Source organism: Brachyhypopomus gauderio, unplaced genomic scaffold, assembly GCF_052324685.1.
Source record: "Brachyhypopomus gauderio isolate BG-103 unplaced genomic scaffold, BGAUD_0.2 sc148, whole genome shotgun sequence".
NCBI lineage: Eukaryota > Metazoa > Chordata > Actinopteri > Gymnotiformes > Hypopomidae > Brachyhypopomus > Brachyhypopomus gauderio.
Window position 1 is genome coordinate 94055 of NW_027506969.1, and position 27999 is coordinate 122053.

General features: G+C 44.5%; 2 protein-coding genes across 3 annotated transcripts; both read right to left on the minus strand.

Moving 5' to 3' along the window:
- Positions 1–7199: 7199 nt before the first annotated feature.
- On the minus strand, positions 7200–11926 carry LOC143500403 (beta-enolase). Of its 2 annotated transcripts, none has more exons than XM_076994522.1 (12): positions 11808–11926; positions 10178–10263; positions 9513–9608; positions 9330–9388; positions 9109–9178; positions 8800–8933; positions 8432–8654; positions 8119–8316; positions 7832–8033; positions 7598–7706; positions 7457–7515; positions 7200–7379 (listed from the first exon to the last, which is right to left on the minus strand). In XM_076994522.1, exons 2-12 carry the CDS (start codon positions 10260–10262, stop codon positions 7310–7312), a joined length of 1305 nt encoding a protein of 434 aa, XP_076850637.1. In that variant the 5' UTR covers position 10263; positions 11808–11926; the 3' UTR covers positions 7200–7309. The 2 variants fall into 2 exon arrangements, with proteins under 2 accessions (XP_076850637.1, XP_076850638.1); XM_076994523.1 differs by lacking the exon at positions 11808–11926 and adding an exon at positions 11128–11285.
- A 5062-nt stretch (positions 11927–16988) lies between these two features.
- Positions 16989–19800, minus strand: LOC143500404 (profilin-1-like). Its single transcript, XM_076994525.1, has 4 exons — positions 19646–19800; positions 19277–19423; positions 17675–17870; positions 16989–17528 (listed from the first exon to the last, which is right to left on the minus strand). The coding sequence occupies exons 2-4, from the start codon at positions 19406–19408 to the stop codon at positions 17431–17433; spliced, it is 426 nt and encodes a 141-aa protein (XP_076850640.1). The 5' UTR covers positions 19409–19423; positions 19646–19800; the 3' UTR covers positions 16989–17430.
- Between the last annotated feature and the right edge of the window lie 8199 nt (positions 19801–27999).

Sequence of the window (27999 nt, forward strand, 5' to 3'; positions counted from 1 at the left end):
AAAGTCTTACACTCCTAACAAATACTCAGATTCTCAAGGGGAGAATCAGTCAGACATAGTGCGGTGCTGTAGAGCTGGGTAAGAGAGTGACCTCACTTCTGTGCTGCAGAGGCAACATGCGTCTAACAGCGGACGCCAGGGCGGCCATTTTAAAGGGAAGCACTGTGATGTCACACATTCCAACGCGTTACCCTCGGCAATGCCAGCATGCATCCAAACTCTCATCTGTCTCTCTTTCATCTGTCTCCCTCTCCTGTCTTTCTCTCATGTCTCCTGTTCTATGTCTCCCTCTCACCTCTCTCTCTCTATGTCTCCCTCTCACCTGTCTCTCTCTCTGTGTCTCCCTCTCACCTGTCTCTCTCTCTGTCTCCCTCTCACCTGTCTCTCTCTGTCTCCCTCTCATCTGTCTCTCTACCTGTCTCCTTCTCTCATCCTAGTTTCCCTTTTTTGCTCCTCAATCTTTTCAGCTCCACTCTAATGATCTGACTGTATTCATTGGATATAACTTGATCAGCTCTCTGATCATTAATCCCTCCTGTCTGCCTGTGTTCGTGTCTTTCTGATCATTCAACCATCCTGTAAATCAGTGTGTCCAGGTCTCTGTTCTCTGTAAATCAGTGTGTCCAGGTCTCTGTTCTCTGTAAATCAGTGTGTCCAGGTCTCTGTTCCCACTAGACCACAGTTCCACTCAGCAGCTTGTTCTGCTCTTCACCACTTCCACAGACGCCTTTGAGACGTGTGTGAGACAGAGAGACATGCCAAAGAGCCTGCCTGTGAAGTTGGACTATAATGTAGACACACACTCACACACACACACACACACACACACACACACACACACACACACACACACACACACACACACACACACACACACACACACACACACACACTCACACTCACACACACACTGTTCTTTTTACAGTTTCTTCCTCTTTTATGACGGTGTAGAGAAATAACACAGTTCTATGACCCCTGACCCTTTCAGGTTCCGCCCCCCATAAAACTTCCCCCTGGAAACGACAACCACGCAGGAACTATTTCCTCCTGTGCGTATGTAATGTAACAGAGACACAATAGTTCCACACAGAGGGAGAGTTTCCCCAGTGACGACCTAAGACGGTCACGCCACAGCAACCAAGAAAGACGGACAGAGAGAGAGAGAGTGAGAGAGAGACACTAATTTCGTATTGATTTTAAAATTCTATTATTAGCATACAAAGCACTACACGGGCTTGCTCCTGAATACCTCCAGGAACTTATTTCCTACTATGAACCCCCACGTCAACTAAGATCACAGGGTGCTGGTCTGTTATTAGTTCCACAAATTAACAAGGTAACAGCAGGGGGAAGAGCCTTTTCTTATAAGGCCCCCCAGCTTTGGAATAATCTTCCTAAATGTGTCCGGGACTCTGACACAGTCACAATCTTTAAATCTAGGTTGAAAACCCACTTATTTAGTCTAGCGTTTGATAATTAATATCCCCCTTAGATAAAGGTACAGATCCAGGGGTTCATAGACGAAGGGTTTTATGGTAGACTGGGGTGCTGGTGCTGTCATCCTGTCACTGCTCGTGGTCACTCAAGTTTGTTGACAGTGCAGTGGACGGATGCCATTGTCTCAGAATGCCCCCAAGCCTATGTTACCTTCTGGTTCTGCCTTTTTTTAGCTAGGCTGTAATAATTTAACTTAGTGCCGGAGTTGCTGCCACACTCCAGAAATGTTTATAATTTTACCTGTCCCGTATATGTCCTCATACAGAGCTAATTTTCCCTGTTTCATTTCTCCACATGGCTGCCCGCCTGCTTGAGGAATAATGAGATGAGGAGAGACAAGCGATCCATCCTGGCCGGCCACCTCCTGCCTAACCGGATGCCTACACCATGATGGACATTATTACATCTTTTTCGGTCTAAATGGACATTATTGCATCTTTTACATTCTGTCTACATTCTGTCTATATTGTTGTTGTTGTCATGGTGACCGGTGTCGGCCAGAGGAGGATGGGTTCCCCCCCTGAGTCTTGGTTCCTCTCAAGGTTTCTTCCTCATGCAAAAAAACTAGGGAGTTTTTCCTTGCCACTGTCGCCTTTGGCTTGCTCACTGGGGGCTAGGACTCGGCACTTGTAAAGCTGCTTTGTGACAACAACTGTTGTAAAAAGCGCTATATAAATAAAATTTGATTGATTGATTGATTGACACTACTCATACATTCCCAAAGTCACTCCCACATGTTCTTTTTGTCTGTCTTTGACCTCTGCATCACACACACACACACACACACACACACACACACACATTTATCTGAGTGATGGATGGCAGGTTGAGTCTCGTTCCTCTCTATGACGCACACTACTTACCCCCCACAGAACTTTCCTCTAACATTCGTCCCAACACAGGTCCCCAATACCACCCAACACTAGCGCCACATCACCCCAACAATAACCCAACACCAGCTACAACTACCCCAGCAATAACCCAACACCAGCTACAACTACCCCAACAATAATCCAACACCAACTACAACTACCCCAACAATAACCCAACACCAGCTTCAACTACCCCAACAATAACCCAATGACCGCCCAATACCAGCTACAATGACCCCAACAATAACCATAACCCAACACCAGCCAAAACACTAGACCATTGTGGTAAATGGACTGTCCAGTTCCAACGTAATCCGGTACCAACACAGTGAGTAACTAGATTTCTGGTCCAGCACCAACCCAGCAATTCAAGATTCATGATTCTTTATTTTTCTCCATTAGTACATGTGGGTAAGTGTTTGTCCATGATGCTGCTGGATGCTTTTTAATGTTCACGTTTAATGTTAGTTACGGTTAGATGTTAGTTACGGTTAGATGTTAGTTACGGTTAGACGTTAGTTACGGTTAGATGTTAGTCTCTGTTGGGCCTGCTTCTTGGTGGCAGATATGTTCAGGGCCTGGTAAGGTTCTGAGAAATGTGCAATACAGGACTTGAAGCTGCTCACCATCTCCACAATGTTCAGACTGAGAGGAACGTGTGTCCTTCTGAAGTCCACCACCACCTCCTTTGTCTTGTTTAAATTTGGGAGATGGTTCACTTTGCTCCACTCCTCCCATTAGCTCACCTCATCTCTATAGGCCACCCACTACGGTGGCATCATCAGCAAACCTAGCAATTAAGTTACTGTTTTGCCATGTAGCTAACAGTGAGTGAACAGTGAGTGTAGTCCATGACAGTAGACATTTGGGCCAGACCTGTATACAAGCCAGAGAGTAGAGATATAGTCAAAGACATGTGTAGGGGCTTTTTATGTCCTGTGTCTGTGTGTGTATGTGGAACAGTGAGGTTTCACCAGAGTATGCACACCAGTCTTTGTGCAGAACACCGTTTTCACTAGAGAAAAGGCTACATACCAGCCTTTGTTGCCACCTTTGGCTTTGCAGTGAGATGTTAGGGTTAGAGGTTAGAGTCAGGGTCAGAGTTTAGCTGTTACCCACTCTGGGCACCTCCCCCTTAGCTGTTTAGGCCAATGACGGTCTTTGTTTCCTCAGGATAAACAGTGCTGCTTGCTGCATTTCCGAGTTATAGTGAGGAGGTGTAGTCAAACACCAACCAGTGTTAGTGGGAGGAGATCTGGTCCAACGCCAGCAGGTGTTAGTGGGAGGAGATCTGGTCCAACGCCAGCAGGTGTTAGTGGGAGGACACTAACACCTGCTGTCACAAAGCAGCTTTACAAGTGCCAAGTCCTAGCCCCCAGTGAGCAAGCCAAGGGCGACAGTGGCAAGGAAAAACTCCCTAGTTTTTTGCATGAGGAAGAAACCTTGAGAGGAACCAAGACTCAGGGGGGGAACCCATCCTCCTCTGGCCGACACCGGTCACCATGACAACAACAACAATTTATACAGAAAGAAATAAAGAAAAGGAAAATATGTAGTAATGTCCATCATGGTGTAGGCTATCCGGTCAGGCAGAAGGTGGCTGGCACTGGATAACTCGCTTGTCTCTCCTCATCTCATTTTTCCTCGAGCAGGCGGGCAGCCATGTGGAAAAAATAAAACAGGGAAAATTAGCTCTGTATGAGGACATGTACAGGACAGATGAAATTAAACACATTTCTGGAGTGTGGCAGCAACTCCGGCATTAAGTTAAACGATTACAGCCTAGCTAAAAAGGCAGAACCAGAAGGTAACATAGGCTTGGGGGCATTCTGAGACAATGGCATCCATCCACTGCCCTGTCAACAAACTTGAGTGACCACGAGCAGTGACAGGACGACAGCACCAGCGCCTCAGTCTACCATAAAACCCTTCGTCTATGAGCCCCTGGATCTGTACCTTTATCTAAGGGGGGTTGTTAATTATCAAACGCTAAACTAAATAAGTTTAAATAATAAAAGACCAGCACCCTGTGATCTTAGTTGACGTGGGGGTTCATAGTAGGAAATAAGTTCCTGGAGGTATTCAGGAGCAAGCCCGTGCAGTGCTTTATATGTTAATAATAGAATTTTAAAATCAATACGGAATTTAACTGGGAGCCAATGCAGGGCTGATAGGACTGGTCTAATATGCTGAAATTTTCTAGTTCTGGTCAGAACTCTGGCTGCGGCATTTTGAACTATTTGAAGTTTATTTAGATTCCTATTTGAACATCCTGACAGTAATGCATTGCAGTAGTCTAATCTAGAGCTAACAAAGGCATGCACCACTTTTTCTGCATCATCCTGTGATAATGCATTTCTTAATTTGGCAATGTTGTGGAGATGTAGAAAAGCTATCCTAGTAGTATTATCTATGTATTTATCAAATGATAGGTCAGAGTCGAGTATGACGCCTAGGTTTTTGGCTACTGTGCCAGGTGTAATGGGGTAGTCTGCAAGATTAAGCATTAGATCTGGAATTTTTTGTCTTGCGGCCTTAGGGCCCACAAGGAGAACTTTGTCCTCATTTAGTTGGAGGAAGTTTAGAAACATCCAGCATTTAATATCTCTTACACAGGCCTCAATTTTTCCTAAACTGAGTTTGTCATCAGGTTTGGCTGATATGTAAAGTTGAGTGTCATCTGCATAGCAGTGAAAATTGACACCATGTTTGTTTATAACTGTGCCCAATGGTAGCATATATAATGTAAATAATAGTGGTCCTAAGATGGAGCCTTGCGGGACCCCATATTTAACTATTGTACGTTTGGATGGAATATTATTGAGCTCTACAAACTGATGGTGATTTGTCAAGTAAGAATAAAACCATGAAAGGGCTGTGCCTGAGACTCCAACCCAGCATTCTAACCGCTTTAGCAAGATCCTATGATCAATTGTGTCGAAAGCTGCACTAAGATCAAGAAGCACTAACAGTGATACATAGCCTTGATCTGAAGCAAGGAGGAGATCATTTGTTACTTTGACTAATGCTGTTTCAGTACTCTGATGGGGCCTAAAACCAGATTGGAACTTTTCAAATATGTTATTCCTATGCAGATATAGGCATAATTGCTGGGCAACAGCTTTTTCTAAGATCTTAGATATAAATGATGTGTTCGAAATGGGTCTATAATTAGATAGGACAGTCGGATCAAGATTTGGTTTCTTGATCAGTGGTTTAATAACTGCTAGTTTACATGATTTGGGCATGTGACCTATTGTAATGGATGAGTTAACTATAGTTAGAAGAGGTTCAGTTACAGCTGGTAATACTTCTTTTAATAACTTTGAGGGAACTGAGTCTAGTGTGCAGGTAGTACAATTTAAGGAAGAAATTATTTTCTCTAATTCTGATTGTGGGAGTGGATGAAAAGCATCAAGTTTTTCCCCTGGTATGTAATTTAAATCAATATCAACCAAACCAGATGACATACCCGTTGTATTAAAAGGTTTTATATTTTTTCTAATATTCTCTATTTTATTATCAAAGAAATCTATAAATACATTACTAGTGAGGTTTAATGGAATCTGAGGTTCTGCACCTGCTTGGTTTTTTGTAAGTTTAGAAATAGTATTAAAAAGAAATCTAGGATTGTTTTTATTTTTCTCTATCAGTGAGGCTAAGTATGCTGAGCGTGCTTTAGTGAGTGCCCGTTTATATTCAATGATGCTATCCTTCCAGGCACAGTGGAATACTTCCAATTTAGTAGATCGCCATTTCCACTCTAATTTACGTGCTATTTGTTTTACGTTTCTAGTTTGGTCAATGTACCACGGGGCGAGATTTTTGGATCTAGCCTTTTTATATTTGAGTGGAGCTACTATATCTAGTGCTGATCTGCAGGTATTCTCTAAGCAGTCGGTTAGACTATCTAACTCTCCTGGATCGGATGGCGAATGAGCTAAAGCAGTTAAATCAGGGAGGGTTTCAATAAACTGTGTTGCTGTTGATGAATTTATTGAGCGCTTTATACACTGCCGAGGAGACGAGCGGATGTGTATGGATGGATTTAGCGAATTGGACTAAATAGTGATCAGTTTGCTACGGTTTGCGGTTTTATTTATATTATCTACATCGATATCCAGCGTTAAGATTAAATCTAGGGTATGATTTTGATAATGTGTAGGTCCTACTACATTTTGTATAATGCCGACAGAGTTCAATATAGAAGTAAAAGCCCTTGTCAGTGTTAGTGGGAGGAGATCTGGTCCAACGCCAGCAGGTGTTAGTGGGAGGAGATCTGGTCTAACCTCCTGCTTGTTTGATCAAGCCTCAGATCTCCAATGCTGCTGCTGTTCATGTCATTTCCACCTGTCAAAGCTCAGTTTGTGTACATGTGTGAGCCACAACCTCTCTGCTATATTCCACAACTTCCAGTATATGTACACACACACACACACACACACACACACACACTTTCTCTCACACCCTCTTTCTTACTCATTTGGGTTTCTGGGTCATTAAACTTATGCTGAAGTTTCTGCATGCTGACCGTTGCTAAGTGATCGCTGCTCCTAAATGCAAAACCTCATTTTCCTTTCACACATGCATGGGCCCAGACGTCAGAGTGGGGGAGTGGCCTACACGAGCAGACGTCAGAGTGGGGGAGTGGCCTACACGAGCAGACGTCAGAGTGGGGGAATGAATAACACACACACACACACACACACACACACAGTTGGGTCATGTATAATTCGTCTGACCACACCATGTCGAAAATGAATTCAGAGATGCATTAGCCTCCATCCCCAGTACTGGAATGCAGCTACTGACTTATTGACACAGTCACAGTTTAAACGGTTTAAGTGCTCCTTTTTATTTCAAAACTTGTGAATTGTTCTGAAACTGCAAGACATTAGTCTGAGAATGTTGTGAGGATGAGGATGATGAAGGTCCACAGTTCAGTTAACTTTAGGGTGACGGAAGTCTCTACCAGCAAACCTCGCCTTCTCTCCCAGTTCCTCCTCGATCCTACAGGGGGAGCCAGACCAGGTTAACATGAATCACCACAGCAGCTCACTGGCATCATTTGGTTTGAGAACACCAACCTCATCAGCTGGTTATACTTCGCCAGCCTTTCCGACCTGCAGGGGGCGCCGGTCTTGATCTGTTTAAGCAAAAACAAAATCATTAGTAGCTCTGGCCATAAACCCCAGAGATGTGAACCCGGTAGTAGCCAGGTACATTACCTGTCCAGTGCAAAGACCAACGACCAGGTCAGCAATGAAGGTGTCCTCCGTCTCCCCTGAGCGATGACTCACCATCACACCCCAGCCGTTGGACTGGGCCAGCTTACAGCTAAAGACACAGAAGGCATGTGTTGGTTCCACTGTGGCGAGGGCTCTTCCCTGCTGGCTGGACTGGCTCAACGACATCTACAGAGTCATACATTAGGGTCAAGGGTCATGGCTGTCTGTACTCACGCCTGTATGGACTCTGTAACGCTGCCGATCTGGTTGACCTTGAGCAGCAGACAGTTGCAGGCCTTCTTCTCCACGGCCTGCTGGATGCGTTTGGGGTTGGTGACGGTTAAATCATCCCCCACCACCTGAATGTCCACAGAGCCAGTGAACTTTGACCAGTTCTCCCAGTCATCCTGGTCAAAAGGGTCCTCGATGGACATCACTGCAGGACAAGTGTGCAACACATCAACCAACACGAACCCCACAGCAAATCACAAAGCAGGATGCGTGCGAGCGTGCGCGTGTACCTGGGTAGTTCTTGATGAAGCTCTTGTAAAGATCTCCCAGCTGCCCTCCTGAGATGTAGCGGCTGGAGTCGTCTGGAGACTTGAAGTCCAAGTCGTATTTTCCTGCTTTATGAAACTCGGAGGCAGCCACATCCATTCCAATAATGATCTTATCAGGATACCCAGCCTTCTCTATGGCAGACTTCAGCAGGTCTAGAGCTACACACACACGAACGCAGACGTCAGCAGGTCTAGAGCTACACACACACGAACGCAGACGTCAGCAGGTCCAGAGTTACACACATGAACGCAGACGTCAGCAGGTCCTACACACCCTCGTTGTTCTCCAAGATGTTGGGGGCGAAGCCGCCCTCGTCTCCCACGTTGGTGGCGTCTTTTCCGTATTTTGCTTTGATGACGTTCTTCAGGTTGTGGTAGACCTCAGCACCAATGCGCATTGCCTCGCTGAAGCAGCTCGCCCCTACTGGCAGAATCATGAACTCCTGCATGGCCAGCTTGTTCCCGGCATGGGAGCCCCCGTTGATGACGTTAAACGCCTGCAGAGGGGAGTGGGGAGGGGTGCAGCTCTGATCACGTGCATCACACAAGTTGGATCACCAATCCCTTTGTGGCATTATGACATTACAACCCAGCACCACACCAGTGTTTACACACATGCTACTTAAGGAACCTCCCACCCACCGGCACAGGTAGGATGACGTCTTTGTTCCCAGCGAGGTCTGCGATGTGTCGGTAGAGGGGAACACCCTTCTCCGCCGCGCCAGCCTTACACACGGCCAGAGACACTCCCAGGATGGCATTGGCACCAAACTTGGCTACACACACACACACACACACACACACAGAGAGACCCAGTCCCAGTCTTAAGGAGTGCATGTGTGATGGGAAGCCGTGTGTGTGTGTGTGTGCCTGCGTGTGAGATGGGAGCCACAGATTTGTGTGTGTGTGTGTGTGTGTGTGTGTGCGTGCGTGCGTGCGTGTTGCACCTACATTTGTTCTCAGTTCCATCAAGCTCCAGCATGAACTTATCGATCTTCTCCTGTTCAACAACACTGAGTTTCTGTCGTCACACAAGCAGAGAAGTGTCACACACACACACACACACACACACACACACACACACACACACACACACACACACACACACACAAAGACCTTGGTGCTCATGGTAAATATTTCCAAGCTTCAGCACGCTGGTAATTGAGTTTTACCTTCTCAATCAGTTTGGGAGCGATGTCCTTATTCACATGGTCCACAGCCTTCTGAGTCCCTGATACACACAAACACACACACACTTCAAAACTCTGAGTAAGGATGTAACAGGTGTTTCAGCCCATGGCCCGAGTGTGTGTTTTGTGCACGTGTGGTTTAAGTACGTGTGTATGTGTGTGTACCTTTGCCGAGGTAGCGGCCCTTGTCTCCGTCACGCAGTTCCAGAGCCTCATGGACTCCAGTAGACGCCCCACTGGGAACAGCAGCACGAAAACGACCTGGGGGAGGAGGGGGAGGGGTGTGGGGGAGCAGGGGGAGGGGTGTGGGGGAGGAGGGGGAGGGGTGTGGGGGAGCAGGGGGAGGGGTGTGGGGGAGGGGTGTGGGGGAGGGGTGTGGGGGAGCAGGGGGAGGGGTGTGGGGGGAGCAGGGGGAGGGGTGTGGGGGAGGAGGGGGAGGGGTGTGGGGGAGGAGGGGGAGGGGTGTGGGGGAGGAGGGGTGTGGGGGAGGAGGGGTGTGGGGGAGGAGGGGTGTGGGGGAGGAGGGGGAGGGGTGTGGGGGAGGGGTGTGGGGGAGCAGGGGGAGGGGTGTGGGGGAGCAGGGGGAGGGGTGTGGGGGAGCAGGGGGAGGGGTGTGGGGGAGGAGGGGGAGGGGTGTGGGGGAGGAGGGGGAGGGGTGTGGGGGAGGAGGGGGAGGGGTGTGGGGGAGGAGGGGGAGGGGCCAAGCCAGACATTGCTCTTGTGCTCATCATCATGTAGAGAAAATGTTATAATGTCCATCCTTCTGCCTTAGGCCTACACCAGTATATACACGTGTGTGTGTGTGTGTGTGTGTGTGTGTGTATATACACCTCTGGCAGTGTACAGGTCCACTTCCACAGTAGGGTTTCCTCGGGAGTCGAGGATCTCACGGGCAATAATTTTTGTGATTGACATCCTGGGGGGGAGGGGTGTCAAACTTAATCATCTTCCATATTCACGTACACATAATATTGTTTATAGCAATAATAATTTCCACTTGTATAGCGCAAAGTACCTAAGGACGCTTTACAGACAAGAACAGAAGCACATGCAGGCCTGCAGGAACTCATTCCAGTTCTGAGGAATGACACTTAGAGGAACACAGGACATGTGGTGTAATGTCTATAGAGCTCAACTCAAGAGTCTAGGTGACCTTTTTCAGAGCCCTACTGAACCCTGACATTTCTGTGGAAACATTCTGACCTTGGTGTGTGTGTGTGGAATTTGTGGAATATTCCAGGAGACTGGCAGACCAATCCAACAATCTAACCCCATCCAATCTGCTGATGAAGCCCAACTGAAGCTCGGAAAGCTCGGAGCTTGCACACACATCTGGCAGGACCCAATCAAACCCTAAAATTTATGAATTGTCATATCTGTAAATGGGTGGACAAACTGAAGTCTCCACAAGGGGGACTTTGTCGCCCTCTGTAGCTTCCAGTGGGAAGTGCAGCTTGAACAAACCACAGAAATGAGTTGAGTACTAAATTATCGACTTGTGTAATGATGCCCCATAAACTGAACAGATTAATTTGCCTATATAAATGAAACAGAAGTAAACAGAGCCAAAGAGGACGAGATCGTGGACAGTCATCACAGTATCTGAACACGCATGACCTCACACTCTCGACAAGTATTTTTCACCGTCTCAGGAGATGAGCCGCTCCTACAGGTCGATATGCCTACAATATACAGGTCAGATCATCACCATAAACCAGACACAGGCCACACGGGCCGAATGCGTCACGGATCTAGACTCGCAGATACAACCTTAACTCACCTGTCACCAGTCCGGCTCAAAAGAGCGATCACGAGTCAGTGAGTCATCTCGTGGTTGAGAGGCTGCACAAGTGCACGTTTGAGGTCAAACACACAGGGCTGTGCGCACCTGTCGCAATGCAGCTCATCATTTCCTAACTGAACTTTGTCCTAAAAGGGGAAGAAGCCACTTGCGCCGTTTCAAACAGGGAATAAAATCCAAACTCATTTTGATCCAGTTGTATTGGCCAACGAACACGCGACCTCGCGATATCGGTCACTTTAAACCCATTGTGGTTCTTTATATCTCCACATACTTCATATCTCCACATACTTTAGTCTTCTGGACCTGTAGGGCGCTGACGTCGTGCGGCCCGGGCGCGCGCGTGGGGAACGTTCTATTTACGGAGATGTCGCGCGACCTACACCCTAAATACATTCAACACGCGTCCACGGACTTCACCCATTTCGCTCGAGTTTAGGGCTTTAAGTGCTACTCTGTGAAGAAGTTTGTGTGAGATATGTGCACTCGTAGCGGGGATCGTTCCGCAGAGCCAGCTCCACTCCTCCAAACAGGAACTGCTGCAGTAAACCTTCAGGTCGCTCGTGCTCGTGCTTACAAAAGGCATCAAGTGTCTTAACAATGTTAAATTAGCAGAATGCACACGAAGTCGGCAAAAAGTGCGTTTTATGTTTCATTACCTGAGTGTGGTCTGTAACGGGGTCGCCTGTGTGTCTGACTGCGAATTCACGCCCCAAATTCAACTGCGCAATTTATAGAGGCGACAGGGCCGTATATGGCGTACACGTTAGGGAGCGTCTGGCAACTGACCATAACCGCTCCTGTAACGAAGACACAGCTTGAAGTACTCAAGAGAAAACTTTACACATGAACTTCTTTAAATGTTTAATCGTTAAGTCAGCTGCGTGGGGGCAGCTTCCATCATGCTTGATTGTAACCATGACGATGTCAGTGTGTGTGACAGGTTGATTGTAACCATGACGATGTAAGTGTATGTGGCAGGTTTTCCCCATGTGCAACACCAGTCAGAATCACTTAAAACCTTCAATCACTTAAACCCTTGGCAGCTGAGTGTATGAATTACATTAAAATATCAACATCACATTAATCCACAGGGAGTGTAAAGGGAGATGAGTGTTACAGTAATTCATTGCGTGGCAATGAACAGGGGTTTATACTCACTAAACACAGGCCTACTGGGTCTACACTCACTACACATAGGCGATGAAAGACCTCAGAAACATCCTGTATCTCTGAAAACTTTAAATTACAATTTTTAATCTCTCTCGCTTCCCGTCTGTACATATGGTGAAGTGATTCATTTTTACTGCAACAGTGTAAAATTGAGATGCTCCCTTGTAAAAATTGTCACTTCAAAGAAAGGTCAGAGTTCACTTTAAATGGAAAATATGAGAGTGGGTTTGGGTTCTAAAAGGGCACACAACGCACGCACTCTCCCTCTCTCACACACACACATGCACTCTCTCCCTCTCTCTGTCTCTCTCTCTCTCTCTCTCTCAAACACACACACTACGCATTTCCTATTCTATGGCTAATACTAGCTATTTGAGAGGTTTCATAGTGGTGTTTGTGTTCTGGATACTAGGACTAGGTGATAAAGGTGTGTGAGTGATAAAGGTGTGTGAGTGATAAATGTGTGCGAGTGATAAATGTGTGTGATTGATAAAGGTGTGCGAGTGATAAAGGTGTGTGAGTGATAAATGTGTGTGAGTGATAAATGTGTGCGAGTGAAAGGTGTGTGAGTGATAAAGATGTGTGATTGATAAAGGTGTGCGAGTGATAAATGTGTGTGAGTGATAAAGGTGTGTGAGTGATAAAGGTGTGTGAGTGATAAATGTGTGATTGATAAATGTGTGTGAGTGATAAATGTGTGATTGATAAAGGTGTGTGAGTGATAAAGGTGTGCGAGTGATAAATGTGTGCGAGTGATAAAGGTGTGTGAGTGATAAATGTGTCCGAGTGAAAGGTGTGTGAGTAATAAAGGTGTGTGAGTGATAAAGGTGTGTGAGTGATAAATGTGTGTGAGTAATAAAGGTGTGTGAGTGATAAATGTGTGTGAGTGATAAAGGTGTGTGAGTGATAAATGTGTGTGAGTGATAAAGGTGTGTGAGTGATAAAGGTACGTGAGTGATAAATGTGTGTGAGTGATAAATGTGTGTGAGTGATAAAGGTGTGTGAGTGATAAATGTGTGTGAGTGATAAAGGTGTGTGAGTAATAAATGTGTGTGAGTGATAAAGGTGTGTGAGTGATAAATGTGTGTGTGATAAAGGTGTGTGAGTGATAAGATAACTGTGTGTGTGATAAATGTGTGTGAGTGATAAATGTGTGCGAGTGATAAAGGTGTGTGAGTGATAAATGTGTGTGATTGATAAAGGTGTGCGAGTGATAAAGGTGTGTGAGTGATAAAGATGTGCGAGAGATAAATGTGTGTGATTGATAAAGGTGTGTGAGTGATAAATGTGTGTGAGTGATAAATGTGTGTGAGTGATAAAGGTGTGTGAGTGATAAATGTGTGTGATTGATAAAGATGTGCGAGAGATAAATGTGTGTGATTGATAAAGGTGTGTGAGTGATAAAGGTGTGTGAGTGATAAATGTGTGTGAGTGATAAAGGTGTGTGAGTGATAAATGTGTGTGAGTGATAAAGGTGTGTGAGCGATAAATGTGTGTGAGTGATAAATGTGTGTGAGTCATAAAGGTGTGTGAGTGATAAATGTGTGTGAGTGATAAAGGTGTGTGAGTGATAAATGTGTGTGAGTGATAAAGGTGTGTGAGCGATAAAGGTGTGTCAGCGATAAAGGTGTGTGATTGATAAATGTGTGTGAGCGATAAAGGTGTGTGATTGATAAATGTGTGTGAGTGATAAAGGTGTGTGAGTGTTCAGTGATAAACGTGTGTGAGTGATAAACGTGTGTGAGTGTTCAGTGATAAACGTATGCGAGTGATAAAGATGTGTGAGTGATAAAGGTGTGTGAGTGATAAAGGTGTGTGAGTGATAAATGTGTGTGAGCGATAAAGGTGTGTGATTGATAAATGTGTGAGTAATAAACGTGTGTGAGTGATAAACGTGTGTGAGTGTTCAGTGATAAACGTATGTGAATGATAAACGTGTGTGAGTGTTCAGTGATAAACGTGTGTGAGTGATAAACGTGCATGTGAGTGCTGCTCACATTTACGTTCAGTGTTTAACTGAATTGTTAATGTACAGAATTCACAAAACACATGACCACGTTCAGTGAACACATCCGTACACAACAGTGGGTGTGTGTGTTCTGAACACCAGTGGGGAACCGTCAAGGCCCTCTACGCCCTCTCAGAGGGCCTAAAATATTCTTAAAACATAAATATATATAATATAATTTATCCAATTTTATTTTATCTACTTACAGTTTGACATTCGACATCTAACAATTACAAATATATAAGCAAATAAATTTTTCACCCGTGTCTATTCAATCTGTGTTGGAAGGTGAGGGGTTGAGTGGAAGCCTGTGAGTCTGTGTCTCCCCCTATCAGGACTGTGATGACCGCTGTTCATTTACAGAGGGCCTGGCAGTTATAATTCAGCGCAATACCAGTTTCAAATGACAGTAAAATTGACCAATCATATCTTCCCTCTTAGTGGGCGGGCTTAACTGTATGATCATTTCCGCCCGCAGTGGCGACGCTAGCTGTCGTTAGCACCACCGCTAGCTAGTTTCGATTCAGTCCTTTGATGTCCTCGTGCGCGTTGTTTACATATTCCGCTCCCGAGGAACACGGAGCTGTTAACCTTATTTTGCTTAAGAAGTTATCTAGTACAGATATTATTGTTTATTGCGTTTCTAAAGCTGGACTGTCGTCTGGATTCTTAATTTGTTTTTTAATTGCAGTGGGAGCGGGCCCAATTTTAACGGTCACGGTTCGCTACTGCTGAACACTACAGCACTTGAGTGTATGACACGATCCACTGTGATGTGTGTGATGTGTTAGTGAGTGTTAGAATGTTCCACATTATTCTACAGTGTAGCTTCAGGGTGAGAAGATAATGTACAACATAATTAAGATGATTAAGATGATGGTGGATAAGCCCATGATCCACTGGGTGCTGGACTACCTGTTTGCTAGACCCCAGTATGTGAGAACCGGAACCTGCCAGTCTGATCATCTGGTCAGCAACATCGGTGCGCCACAGGGAACTGTGCTCTCCCCCTTCCTTTTCACCCTGTACACCACTGACGTCCAGTACAGGTCTGACCTCTGTCACCTTCAGAAATCTTCTGACAACTCAGTGGTGGTTGGGTGCATCAAAGACGAATAGGAAGGAGAATACAGAGACCTTGTGGACAGATTTGTTGGGTGGTGTAAAAGGAAACACTTGATCATCAATGTGACCCAAACCAAAGAGATTGTGATGGACTTCAGAAGGAAGAGGTCCACAATCTGCCCTGTCACCATCATGGGTCAGGATATTGAGCTGGTAGACTCCTACAAGTACCTGGGTGTGCTGCTGGACAACAAACTGGACTGGTTTGGCCAACACTGACGCTGTGTACAAGAAGGGGATGAGCAGACTATACTTCCTGAGACGACTCAGGTCCTTCAATGTGTGCAGCAAGCTGTTGGAGATCTTCTACCAGTCTGTTGTTGCTGGTGCTATCTTCTTTGCAGCAGTCTGCTGGGGAAGCATCATCAGAGGAGGAAACACCAGGAAGCTCAACAAACTGATCAAGAAAGCCAGCTCAGTGCTGGGCTGCCCAATGGATGGTTTTGAGGAAGTGGTGGAAAGAAGGTCACTCAACAAACTCACTTCTATACTGGACAATACATCACACCCTCTCCATGAGCTACTGGTCAGACAGAGGAGCACCTTTAACAACAGACTCACTTCTATACTAGACAATACATCACACCCTCTCCATGAGCTACTGGTCAGACAGAGGAGCACCTTTAACAACAAACTCACTTCTATACTAGACAATACATCACACCCTCTCCATGAGCTACTGGTCAGACAGAGGAGCACCTTTAACAACAGACTCACTTCTATACTGGACAACACATCACACCCTCTCCATGAGCTACTGGTCAGACAGAGGAGCACCTTTAGCAACAGACTCACTTCTATACTAGACAATACATCACACCCTCTCCATGAGCTACTGGTCAGAAAGAGGAGTATATGTGTGTGTGTGTATGCGTGTGTGTGAGTATATATATGTGTGTATATGTGTGTGTGAGTATATATGTGTGTACATATGTGTGTGTATGAGTGTTTGTGTATATATATCTGTGTGTGTGTGATTATGTGTGTATGAGTGTATGTATATAAGTGTGTGTATATGTGTATATATATGTCTGTGTGCATGTGTGTCTGTATATATGTGTGTGTATGAGTATGTATATGTGTGTGTATATGTGTATATATGTGTGTCTGTGTGCATGAGCGTGTGTCTGTGTGTGTATATGTGTGTGTGGTGTTCTGCCAAATAACTGCATCAAAACCACAACTCTTGAAGTTTCATAACTCTACCAACAGATGGAGCCAAACCCACAGCTACAATTCACTGTCCACTAGCACACCTTCCAGTTAAGGACAGTCTTCACACAGCAAATGAACCATATGTTCCCCTCTGTGTGTGTGTGCGTGAGTGTATATGTGTGCGCAAGTGTGTGTATGTGAGCGTGCGTGAGTGTGTGTATGTGAGCGTGCGTGAGTGTGCACAACAGAGACAAAGTTCTTTCCTCTCACTGTTCATAATGTAACTCCACTTTGAAAGGAGAAGTGCATGTACTCACACCCCCCCCCCCCCCCCCCCCCCCCCACACACACACACACCATAAATAAAGGCTTGTCCATCTTGGTATACATTTCCTCTTTATTTGGCTGCACATGGGCAGTTTGTTCAGTAACAGCATCAAGAAACAAGTAAACAGTTAAAACAGCCTAAAATGAAGCTCTGCCCATCCAGTGCAGTACCATCTGTCAGCCAATCAGTGAACAGATAACCAGTTGATCAGCCGGCTGAAGCCTGGTCTCCACACTCCACACCAACAGCTGGTGCAGACCACCTGGGTGGAGGTGTGTGTGTATGTGTGGAGAACAGACAGCAACTCTCCGAGATAAGGTGGCGAGAGACAGGGTTCTGATATCAGACCAGCATTAGACAACTCACACACACACACACACACACCATGCACACACCTGATCTCCAATCAGAACTGTATCTCTTAACCACTGTGTGCGAGTGTGAATGTGTGTGTGTGTGTGTGTGTATGCAGCAGGACATATGGCAGAGTGCTTCAGAGGTTCAGCTTCCTGAGGTAAGCAGTCATGTCAAAGACGAGAGGGTTCACCTTTCCTCCGTGTGCGTCTTTCACACCCTTGGCTATGATCAGAGCTGAGAAACACAGACAGAGCGATAGAAGGGTTATGTCTAAACCTAAATGTAAGGGTTAGGTTTAGGGTTAAAGGTGTGTGCTCACATGTACGCATGTGTGTATGTATGTGTGTCAGCATGCGTGTATGCATGCACATGCATCTGACCTTTGCACGTTTTGCCCACGGTGAAAGAGTAGGGATGAGGGTCGTGTTCTGATGTCTTCATTTTGAGGTCCATGGTGTTCTGGCCGTCCACGTGCAGGGCGTCTCTCAGCACTGTGCACTTCTTCCCCCCTATGGTCACGCCACCGGCAAACAGTTTGCTGCGATCTGTGTCACACAGAGCCTTCACTTCCGCTGCCTGGGCAAGAACAGTACGGGAGAGGAGATCACATCTCTGCACACACTGTAGTCCAACCCCCTCACACACGCTGTAACATGCTGGTGGATTTTTGGAATGCAGTACCCCAACCAACACACCCACATTCCAGCTGTGGATCTGATCGTGTGTCATCATGTTTGAAGGGAGCTGTTTTACGTAAATCACCCTCCAAAACACAAACATGTGCAATACACACACACACACGAATATCAGTGTTTCTGGACACACATCTGCTTTTCAGATTTTTGACAATACAGTTATACATTTCAGTGTCACTTAGAGAGAGCACTGTAGCCACTGTGGTCATCGAGCCAGTTATACTGTACCACTGCACGGAGCTGCACTCTGTAGCACACACACACACACACACACACACACACACTAACATGCTGTGCAATACAGGTCAACAATGCTGCAGTGAATGTACCTGTACTAAGAGCTTGTGCAGATGCAGTTATGTGACACGCTCTACGCTGCATTTGTGAGCATGAGTGCATGTGTGTGTGCGCACGAGTGTGTGTACATGAGAGTAAGAATCTTTCCATTCTTGGTAGTTTTTGTTCAGTGTGTCACATGAATACAAGCACACAACATGTTCCTCGCTGTGACCACAGCACCACCGTCTCTGCTGTCACTAGTGACTTAGAGCAGGTTCAGCAAGTATCTGACCACCACCACCTGACCACACCCTCCTTCTCCTGGAACTTGCTCTAGGTAAGTAATACAAAATGCCTGGGGTCTTAAACTCAAATAATTAATGAGGTGATCAATGCATGTAATCGGTGAAATGTGAAGTGCTTGTGGGCGCGAGGCGGCCTGTGGGCGTGAAGGCGGAAGTGAGTCGACAGTACCCTTCACTTCCTCCATCGCGAGCGCGACTTTAATTCGCATGACCAAATAAGGAGCGTTACAGAGCTCGCGCGCTATGAAGGAAATCACTCAAATTTGGTCGAGCTGCAACTACAGATCACGGCGTTTAGAGAAAAAACACAAAACAAACTCCGGCACAAACTCCGGAACATTATAGCAGCACCCCATTTTCACAAATCAAAGTTTTGACTACTTATATTCGACCCTATGATGATTATACAGATGTCACTGTACAGGCAGCATGAACACCTAAACACGACGTGAACATGCTGATACTTTCTAAATAATCCCTTCTCCAGCGCACCTACACTTTCTCCATGCTTCTTCAACTTTCTGCCCTTCAAATGTATTTCAGGACAACATAAAGGTAATAAAGTCCTGTAAGTGCAGCTGTGGCTGAAGCAGGATCAGGCGTGATGGAGACAACAGCGTGTGTGCGGGACACCGGCACTGCCACACACACCCCACACACACACACACCCCACACTCTCATTAAACACCAACGTTATTAGTACCGTGATGTTTTTCAGGAACCCGTTTGGCGAAGACGCCCACACGGACTCCTGTCCACTTGTGTGTCCGACAATAACGGCTTCGTCCACCCAGTCGCCGCCAGTAAGATTGGTGATGTAGCTATCCCAACTCATCTTGAGCTTTAAAAACTTGGAGACAAGACACAATTGAACAAACATGAGTAAATACACTGTATTTACATGTATAAATACTTGCATTTCACTATCTGGAAAAAATATCTAATTATGGTTAGCTATACTAAACACTAATACAAAATTAGTATCTACAGGTAAACATTCCCCGAGTGAAAGCTACTCTGAAGCCATAAGCGAGAGAGCTGCAAAATGTGTAAGGAAAGTGTCGCGTGCTACCTGTTGTCGGTCACCGGTGACTTTAGCAAAGCTGCAATGCAAAGTGAATACAAGGAAGTCCACGAGACTTTATATTGCCTGCGCAGACCCGCGCGCCCTACCCGCGGGTCACTTCCGCAAAGAAAAAGACAATGAGGAAATTGCAGAGGATGAGAATGAAACCAGAATGTAGTGACAAGAGAAAAGGAGGAGAGATTTTTTTATTTCCTTGCACAGTACAAAGTTTTAGATGCGCTCTCTCTCTCTCTCTCACACACACACACACACACACACACACACACACACACACACACACACACACACACACACACACACACACACACACACACACACACACACACATTTTATAGTTAATTCCTACATTGCTTCTGGTAGCCCTAAGTTGAAGTAATGGCCCACCATGCTAAATTCCTAAAACCATGTGGTAACACAAGGTGAGGTTTCTTTGGCCATATATCTGGGAGCTCTTGGGCCACAGCTACAGAAGAGCTATCAGACCTAGTGTGTGTGTGTGTGTGTGTGTGTGTGTGTGTGTGTGACTTCTACATTTGTGTGTTGTGTGTCTGATGTGTATGTGTGGTGTGTGCACATGTGTACTATATATGTGGCATATGTGGGATGTTTGTGTATGTGGTGTGTGTGTGTAGTATGTGAATGGTGTATGTGTATGTTGTGTGTGGTGTATGTGAATGGTCTATGTGATATATGTGTGTAGTATGTAGGAATGAATGAATGTTCGATTTATATAGCGCCTTTCAAGATTGCTTTACAGTTTTTAACACGGGTTTAACACTGTCTTACACTGGCGAGAAGCAGTAGCCAATCACACACAGCGTACTCTCTACCGGAGCCCACAGCCCCCTGGGGGACTGAATGGGGTGCAGGAAGGGGAGAGAGGACAGACCCTAGTGACAGAGCACCATCCACCACTGGGCACACAAGCACACACACACATTCATGCACACACACACACTCACACAACTGTTTTACTGAACATGCAGGGACACAGTAAGTAAGTTTTCACAGACAGAATCACAAAGTGCTTTACAATGATGGAGATTAATAGAAGACAATCGTATAGTGAGAGAGTTATTGTTAATGAAATACATAATATTAAATAAAATAAGTGAGCAAGTTAACACAATATACACTGAAATAACAGCATTATTTGAATGCCTGCTTAAAAAAGTGTGTCTTTAGTTGTTTCCACAGAGTCAGCTGTCCTCAAAGCCATGGGCAGAGTGTTCCAGAGATTGGGTGCTATGACCTCGAAAGCCTGATCACCTTGTGTTTTATGCTGGGTGCGTGGCACGATCAAGAGGTTGGCTTCAGAAGACCTTAGTACCCTCAGAGGTGCATAGCAGTGTCGGAGGTCACCAAGGTAGCGTGGTGCTTGACCCCTTAATGATTTAAAAGTAAGAAAACAATCTTAAAATGAACTCTCTGTTCCACCGGCAGCCAGTGAAGCACAAATAACAGTGGTGAGGTATGAGAATGTCCCCCAGACTTGGTGAGCAACCTTGCTGCTGCGTTCTGAACAGCCTGGAGGCGTCCCCGAGCACGGACACTAATAGATGTAAATAGAGAGTTACAGTAGTCGTGTCTCGAGGTAATAAAAGCGTGCACCAGCATCTCCAGCTCCTTAAGGGAGACCACTCACCTCAGGACAGCGGAGAAGATCATCGGGTCTTCTCTTCCACCTATCCAGGACCTCACACCAGTGCGCCGCATATCCCGTTCACTCAACATCATCGGTGACCCCTCACATTTCTGCACTTCTACACTTGTACACTAGATCCTTGTTGGCTCACTCTCGCCACGGACTTTGGTGAATCCTGGAATGCCATCTGTCATATTCTTGAAGTCTTCTCTCAACCCTGGTTACTGGAATCTATTGCAATGCACTACTGTCAGGATGTTCAAATAGGAATCTAAATAAACTTCAAATAGTTCAAAATGCTGCAGCCAGGGTTCTGACCAGAACTAGAAAATTTCAGCATATCAGTCCAGTCCTATCAGCCCTGCATTGGCTCCCAGTTAAATTCCGTATTGACTTTAAAATTCTTTTATTAACTTATAAAGCATTGCACGGGCTTGCTCCTGAGTACCTTCAGGAACTTATTTCCTATTACGAACCCCCACGCCCACTAAGATCACAGGGTGCTGGTCTTTTATTAGTTCCAAAAATTAATAAGGTAACAGCAGGGGGAAGAGCCTTTTCTTGTAAGGCCCCCCAGCTTTGGAATAATCTTCCTAAATGTGTCCGGGACTCCGACACAGTCACAATCTTTAAGTCTAGGTTGAAAACCCACTTATTTAGTTTAGCGTTTGATAATCAATATCCCCCCTTAGATAAAAGTACAGATCCAGGGGTTCATAGACGAAGGGTTTTATGGTAGACTGGGGCGCTGGTGCTGTCATCCTGTCACTGCTCGTGGTCACTCAAGTTTGTTGACAGTGCAGTGGACGGATGCCATTGTCTCAGAATGCCCCCAAGCCTATGTTACCTTCTGGTTCTGCCTTTTTAGCTAGGCTATAATAATTTAACTAAATGCCGGAGTTGCTGCCACACTCCAGAAATGTTTATAATTTCACCTGTCCTGTACATGTCCTCATACAGAGCTAGTTTTCCCTGTTTCATTTCTCTACATGGCTGCCCACCTGCTTGAGGAATAATGAGATGAGGAGACCAGCGATCCATCCTGAGCCAGCCACCTCCTGCCTAACCGGATGCATACATCATGATGGACATTATTACATATTTTTTCTTTTCTTTCTCTTCTTTCTGTCTAAATTGTTGTTGTTGTCATGGTGACCGGTGTCGGCCAGAGGAGGATGGGTTCCCCCCCTGAGTCTTGGTTCCTCTCAAGGTTTCTTCCTCATGCAAAAAACTAGGGAGTTTTTCCTTGCCACTGTCGCCTTTGGCTTGCTCACTGGGGGCTAGGACTCGGCACTTGTCAATCAATCAAAGTTTATTTGTATAGCGCTTTTCACAACACATGTTGTCACAAAGTGCCTTACAGGATTTAAAAGGTTAACAATACTACGGGTCCAGAACCCTAATGAGCAAGCCAAGGGCGACAGTGGCGAGGAAAAACTCCCTAAGATAGTGGGGAATAGGAAGAAACCTCGGGAGAACCAAGACTCAAAAGGGAACCCATCCTCCATTGGGCGGCCCGTTAACACACAGATTACACAAAATACAGACAAATACACAAGTCACACACAAATCACACAATCAGACTAAGTAAAGGTAAAAATGAAAGTTCTGGGTTATGATATTGTCACTGTAAATGTCTGTTGATGAACGCCAGGCTTTCATTCCGTGTCGGAGCAGCGATGCTGGTATTGTAGGCTCCGACTGCAATGTTACTCTCCAGGTGAACCTCGGAGAAAAGATACGAGATGTAGTAAATATGTAACAGATTAATCAAAGGCCAAACTAAACAGATGAGTCTTTAATCGAGTTTTAAACATTGAGACTGTGTCTGAGTCCCGAATAGAGGCAGGAAGATTATTCCACAATTGTGGAGCTTTAAAAGAAAAGGCTCTTCCACCTGCTGTGATCTTTTTGATCCTAGGAACAGTTAATAACCCTGCGTCCTGCGAGCGAAGTGAACGCGCTGGGTTATATTGTTCAATAAGTTCACTAAGATAGTCTGGAGCTAAGCCATGCAGCGTTTTATATGTTAATAAAAGTATTTTATAGTCAATACGGAATCTAATTGGCAGCCAGTGTAATGACGATAGTACGGGACTAATGTGATCAAACTTTTTAGTTTTTGTTAAAACTCGTGCTGCTGTGTTCTGAACCAGCTGGAGTTTGTTTATCGATTTACCAGAACATCCAGCTAGGAGACTGTTGCAATAATCTAAAAGCTGTAAAGCTGCTTTGTGACAACAACTGTTGTAAAAAGCGCTATATAAATAAAATTTGATTGATTGATTGATTGATATTGTTACATTTAATTTAATCTAATTTATTTTTCTTTCTTATATATCCAATTCTCAATTCTCGTACACTGTGCGAGCCTACATGCCATGAAATTTTGTTCTGCGTACACCCGTGTACAATGAATGACAATAAAGATTGTCTAACTCTAAGTCTAAGTTTGCTGATGTTCCTTAAACGATAAAAACTAGACTTGATCAACAGGTTAATGTGGGAGTCAAACATAAGGGATTTATCAAATAAGACACCCAGATTTTGTACAGTGGGGCTCACTGCAGAGGAGAGTGGGCCTAGGCTCTTGATAATAGCAGGAGTCACTCCATCAGGTGCAGTAACTAGTGCCTCAGTTTCAGCAGCATTTAGTTGGAGTGAGTTACAGGAGGCCCAGTCCCTGATTGCATTAACACACTGTATGAGTCTATCAAGGCTAATTGTCTCACCCGGAACAAAAGACACATACAACTGAATGTCATCAGCAAAATGATGGTATGAGATCTTAAAACTCCTAATTAGCTGGCCCAGGGGCAATAGATATAATGAAAAAAAGCAATGGCCCCAAAACTGATCCCTGGGGAACCCCAAAGTACAGAGGGGTTGCGTGCGACTTATTATCATTGGAGGACACTGAGAAACTCCTCCCCTCAAGATAAGAGTTAAACCATTTGAGGGCTGGTCCAGTGATTCCAACCCAGTCCCTTAGCCTGTCAATCAGTATGGCATGATTGACTGTGTCGAAAACAGGACTGAGGTCAAGCAAAACAAGCACAGAGGATTTTCCAGCATCAGCAGCCATCAGTAAATCATTTTGAACATTATCAAGTAGACTCTGTAGAGTGCTGCTTTAAAATCCTGACTGGAAGTTGTTGCACACCTCATATTTGTCCAGGGTGGAAATCAGCTGATTCGTCACTACTTTCTCCAGGATTCTGGCTATGAAGGGTAAATTTGAGATCGGTCTATAATTACTGAGGACTGTTGGGTCAAGGTTAGGCTTTTTCAGGATAGGTGTAACAATAGCATGTTTAAAATGTAAAAAAAAGATGTAACACAACCACTTGACAATGAAGAGTTCACTATAGCTAAAATAGATTAATCGATACTGTGAAATAGTCTTAAAACAGAATGTGATGGTATTATGTCAAGAGAGCTGGTGGAAGTCTTCAATGACCTGATCACATCTAGTAAGTCTTGAAGTACAACAGGTTTAAAAACATCCAAAAAGGGATGAACCTGGTAAGTTTTGAGAAGCTTTAACCTCATCAACAAAGAAATTGAAAAGGTTGTTACACTCAGTTTCTGATAAGCAAGGGGTACTAAATGGGGGGAGGAAACAATATTGCTGACAATGTTAAATAAAAGCTTAGGTTTTCTCTTGGACACAGTCACACACATCAAGTTTCAAGTTTCAAGTTTATTTAATTTATATAGCACTTTAAAACACAAGTGTTACCCAAAGTGCTTCACATAAAACATCAATAAAAAGAACTAATAAAACAGAATAAAATAGACAGTGTGCGTGCACATATATATACATATACATACATACATACATACACACATACATATACACACATATACACATACACATATACACATACACACACACACACATGTATCTAACAATAATAAAGTAAAAAAATACCATATCACATCCACACAACATAACAATTTAGACAGCTCAGCTACAATCATAAGCCACAGAGTAAAAATATGTCTTTAATTTAGTTTTAAAACAAGTGACTGATGATGCTCCTCTAATATCAACTGGCAGACTGTTCCACAATTTTGGTGCTGCAATAGAAAAGGCTCGATCCCCTTTCCGCTTAAGTCTAGACCAAGGAACAGACAGCAGCAACTGTGACGATGATCTTAGAGCTCTAGGGGTCTCGTAATAACAGAGCATATCTTTAATGTAAGAGGGAGCCAGGTCGTTTAAGCCTTTAAAAACCAACAATAAAACCTTGTACTGTATGCTAGTCTTGCTAATATTGCTAATATTGGAGAAATGTGATCTCTTTTCTTACACACATGGACTGCCAAATTACCTGACCTCCATGTTTTTGGACTGTGGGAGAAAACCAGAGACCCCAGAGGAAACCTACATTGACAACATGGAAACTCCACTCAGATAGGGACTTGAACCCAAGACTCCAGTGCTGAGAGGCAAACGTGCTAACCACCAAGCCAAGTGTGTGTGTGAGTAGTATGTATGTGTAGTAAGTGTGTGGTACATGTGGTATGTGTGTGTAGTAGGTATACTATATTGCCAAAAGTATTTGCTCACCTTCCTTGACTTACATATGAGCTTAAGTGACATCCCATTCCTAATCCATAGAATTCAATATGATGTTGCAGATAGAACAGCTTCAACTCTTCTGGGAAGGCTGTACACAAGGTTTAGGAGTGTGTTTATGGGGAGTTTTGTCTATTCTTCCAAAAAGTCAGATTACAGATTACCTACCACTTCGTAGCTGAGTTGCTGTCGTTCCCAAACACTTCCATTTTCTCATAATACAGCTGACAGTTGACTGTGGAATATTTAGGAGTGAGGAAATTTCATGACTGAATTTGTTGCACAGGTGGCATCCTATCACAGTTCCACACTGGAATTCACTGAGCTCATGAGAGCGACCCATTCTTTCACAAATGTTTGTAAAAACAGTCTGCATGCCTAGGTGCTTAATTTTATACACCTGTGGCCATGGAAGTTGAACACCTGATTCCAATTTACATTTACATTTACAATTTACGGCATTTAGCAGATGCTCTTATCCAGAGCGACTTACAAAGTGCTTTGCTTCTGATCACAGAATACATCATAGGAAATAGTACAGATAGGCCAGAATTCAAGACACCATTGAGTCAGACTACTACTAAACTGCAGGAGTCAGTATCATTACCTAGTGTTTTGCAAGTTAGACATTTGCCAAGAAGTACAAATAACCATAGACAGACATACAATTTAAGAACAACGGCAAGTGGTATCAGCTGAGTTAGTGCTCTGGTAAGAACTCAACAAACAGGTGAGTCTTCAGTCTACGCTTGAAGATAGCAATAGACTCTGCAGTCCATCCGATCATTAGGATGGTTGAGCGAATACTTTTGGCAATATAGTGTACGTTTAGTAAGTGTATCGTGTATGTATTGTGTAGTGTGTGTTTGGAATATGTGGTATGTCTGTATGTGTACATCTGTCCCCACTCTAATACACCTGTTCACACTGTTCGACACCTGCCCCTCTCCTTAGGATTTAGTTGATCACCATTTCTGTTTCCCCAAAAATCTGTCTATATTAAGGTCAATATTAAGGCTTATATTAAAGGCTAGGGTTTGGAGTGTGTTCGGAAAGTGTAACGTGTATGGTGTGTACCTGGAGTGTAAAATGTGTTTAGTGTGTATTTGTTGTGAAGCATGTTTGGGGCGTATGATTACAGGTGTGTGTTTGGAGAGTTTTTGATGTGTTTGGAGTGTGCTTGCGAGTATGAGGAGTTTTTGGTGTGTCTTTGGAGTGTGTTTTGGGAGTATGATGAATGTTTGGTGTATGTAATGTTGGGGGCATGTGAGGTGGTAGGAATGTGTTTGGTGTATGTTTGGAGAGTGATGTGTATTTGGTGTGTGGAACGTGTTTGGGGTGTGATGTATGATGTGTGTTTGAAGCATGTTTGGTGAGTGTCGTATTTGGGGCATATTTGGTGTGTGGAACGTGTTTGGGGTGTGATGTATGATGTGTGGTTGAAGCATGTTTGGTGAGTGTCGTATTTGGGGCATATTTGGTGTGTGGAACGTGTTTGGGGTGTGATGTATGATGTGTGGTTGAAGCATGTTTGGTGAGTGTCGTATTTGGGGCTTATTTGGTTGTGGAATGTGTTTGGCGCATGTTTGGGGCGTGTCATGTATGTTTGTATGGATGTTTTAGAAGTGTAGCAGTGACCTTGGCATGTTTGCTCAGAGATTGAGGGGGTACAGGAATGGGGATAAAACACAGTTAAACACAGTTAAACACAGTTAAACACAGCACTGTGAATGTGTGTAGGACTCATTTAGTTATGTGAAGTAGGATTTCAGAGACAGGAGATATTATCTCTGTCTCTCATCTGATGCAGTAAAAGATTATGTGTGCCCTGCTCCAAGAAGAATTTGTCATTTTTCATGTTGGTCATATAATTGAAATTTGGGATTACATTTCATGTTTTTTATGTGAAAATGTCATAAGTTTCTCTCTCTCTCTCACACACACACACACACACACACACACACACACACACACACACCCATAAAGAAAGATCCATAAATGTCCCTAAATGTGTCACTGCCAAAAGATGGATTTAAACTAAAGACAACTTAAAAGATTTTTGTTAAAAAGGTCTGAGAAAAAATGATCAGTTACGAAGAGAGAGAGAGA

Coding starts and splice junctions, on each gene's coding strand:
- LOC143500403 (XM_076994522.1), bottom strand. CDS start 10,262: ATGTCAATCACAAAAATTATTGCCCGTGAGATCCTCGACTCCCGAGGA. Junction 9,389..9,512: donor GGGCCGCTACCTCGGCAAAG/GTACACACACAT, acceptor TGTGTGTATCAG/GGACTCAGAAGGCTGTGGAC. Junction 8,034..8,118: donor CTTCATCAAGAACTACCCAG/GTACACGCGCAC, acceptor CTTGTCCTGCAG/TGATGTCCATCGAGGACCCT.
- LOC143500404 (XM_076994525.1), bottom strand. CDS start 19,408: ATGAGTTGGGATAGCTACATCACCAATCTTACTGGCGGCGACTGGGTG. Junction 17,871..19,276: donor GGTTCCTGAAAAACATCACG/GTACTAATAACG, acceptor GTTCTTGCCCAG/GCAGCGGAAGTGAAGGCTCT. Junction 17,529..17,674: donor CGTGGGCAAAACGTGCAAAG/GTCAGATGCATG, acceptor TGTGTTTCTCAG/CTCTGATCATAGCCAAGGGT.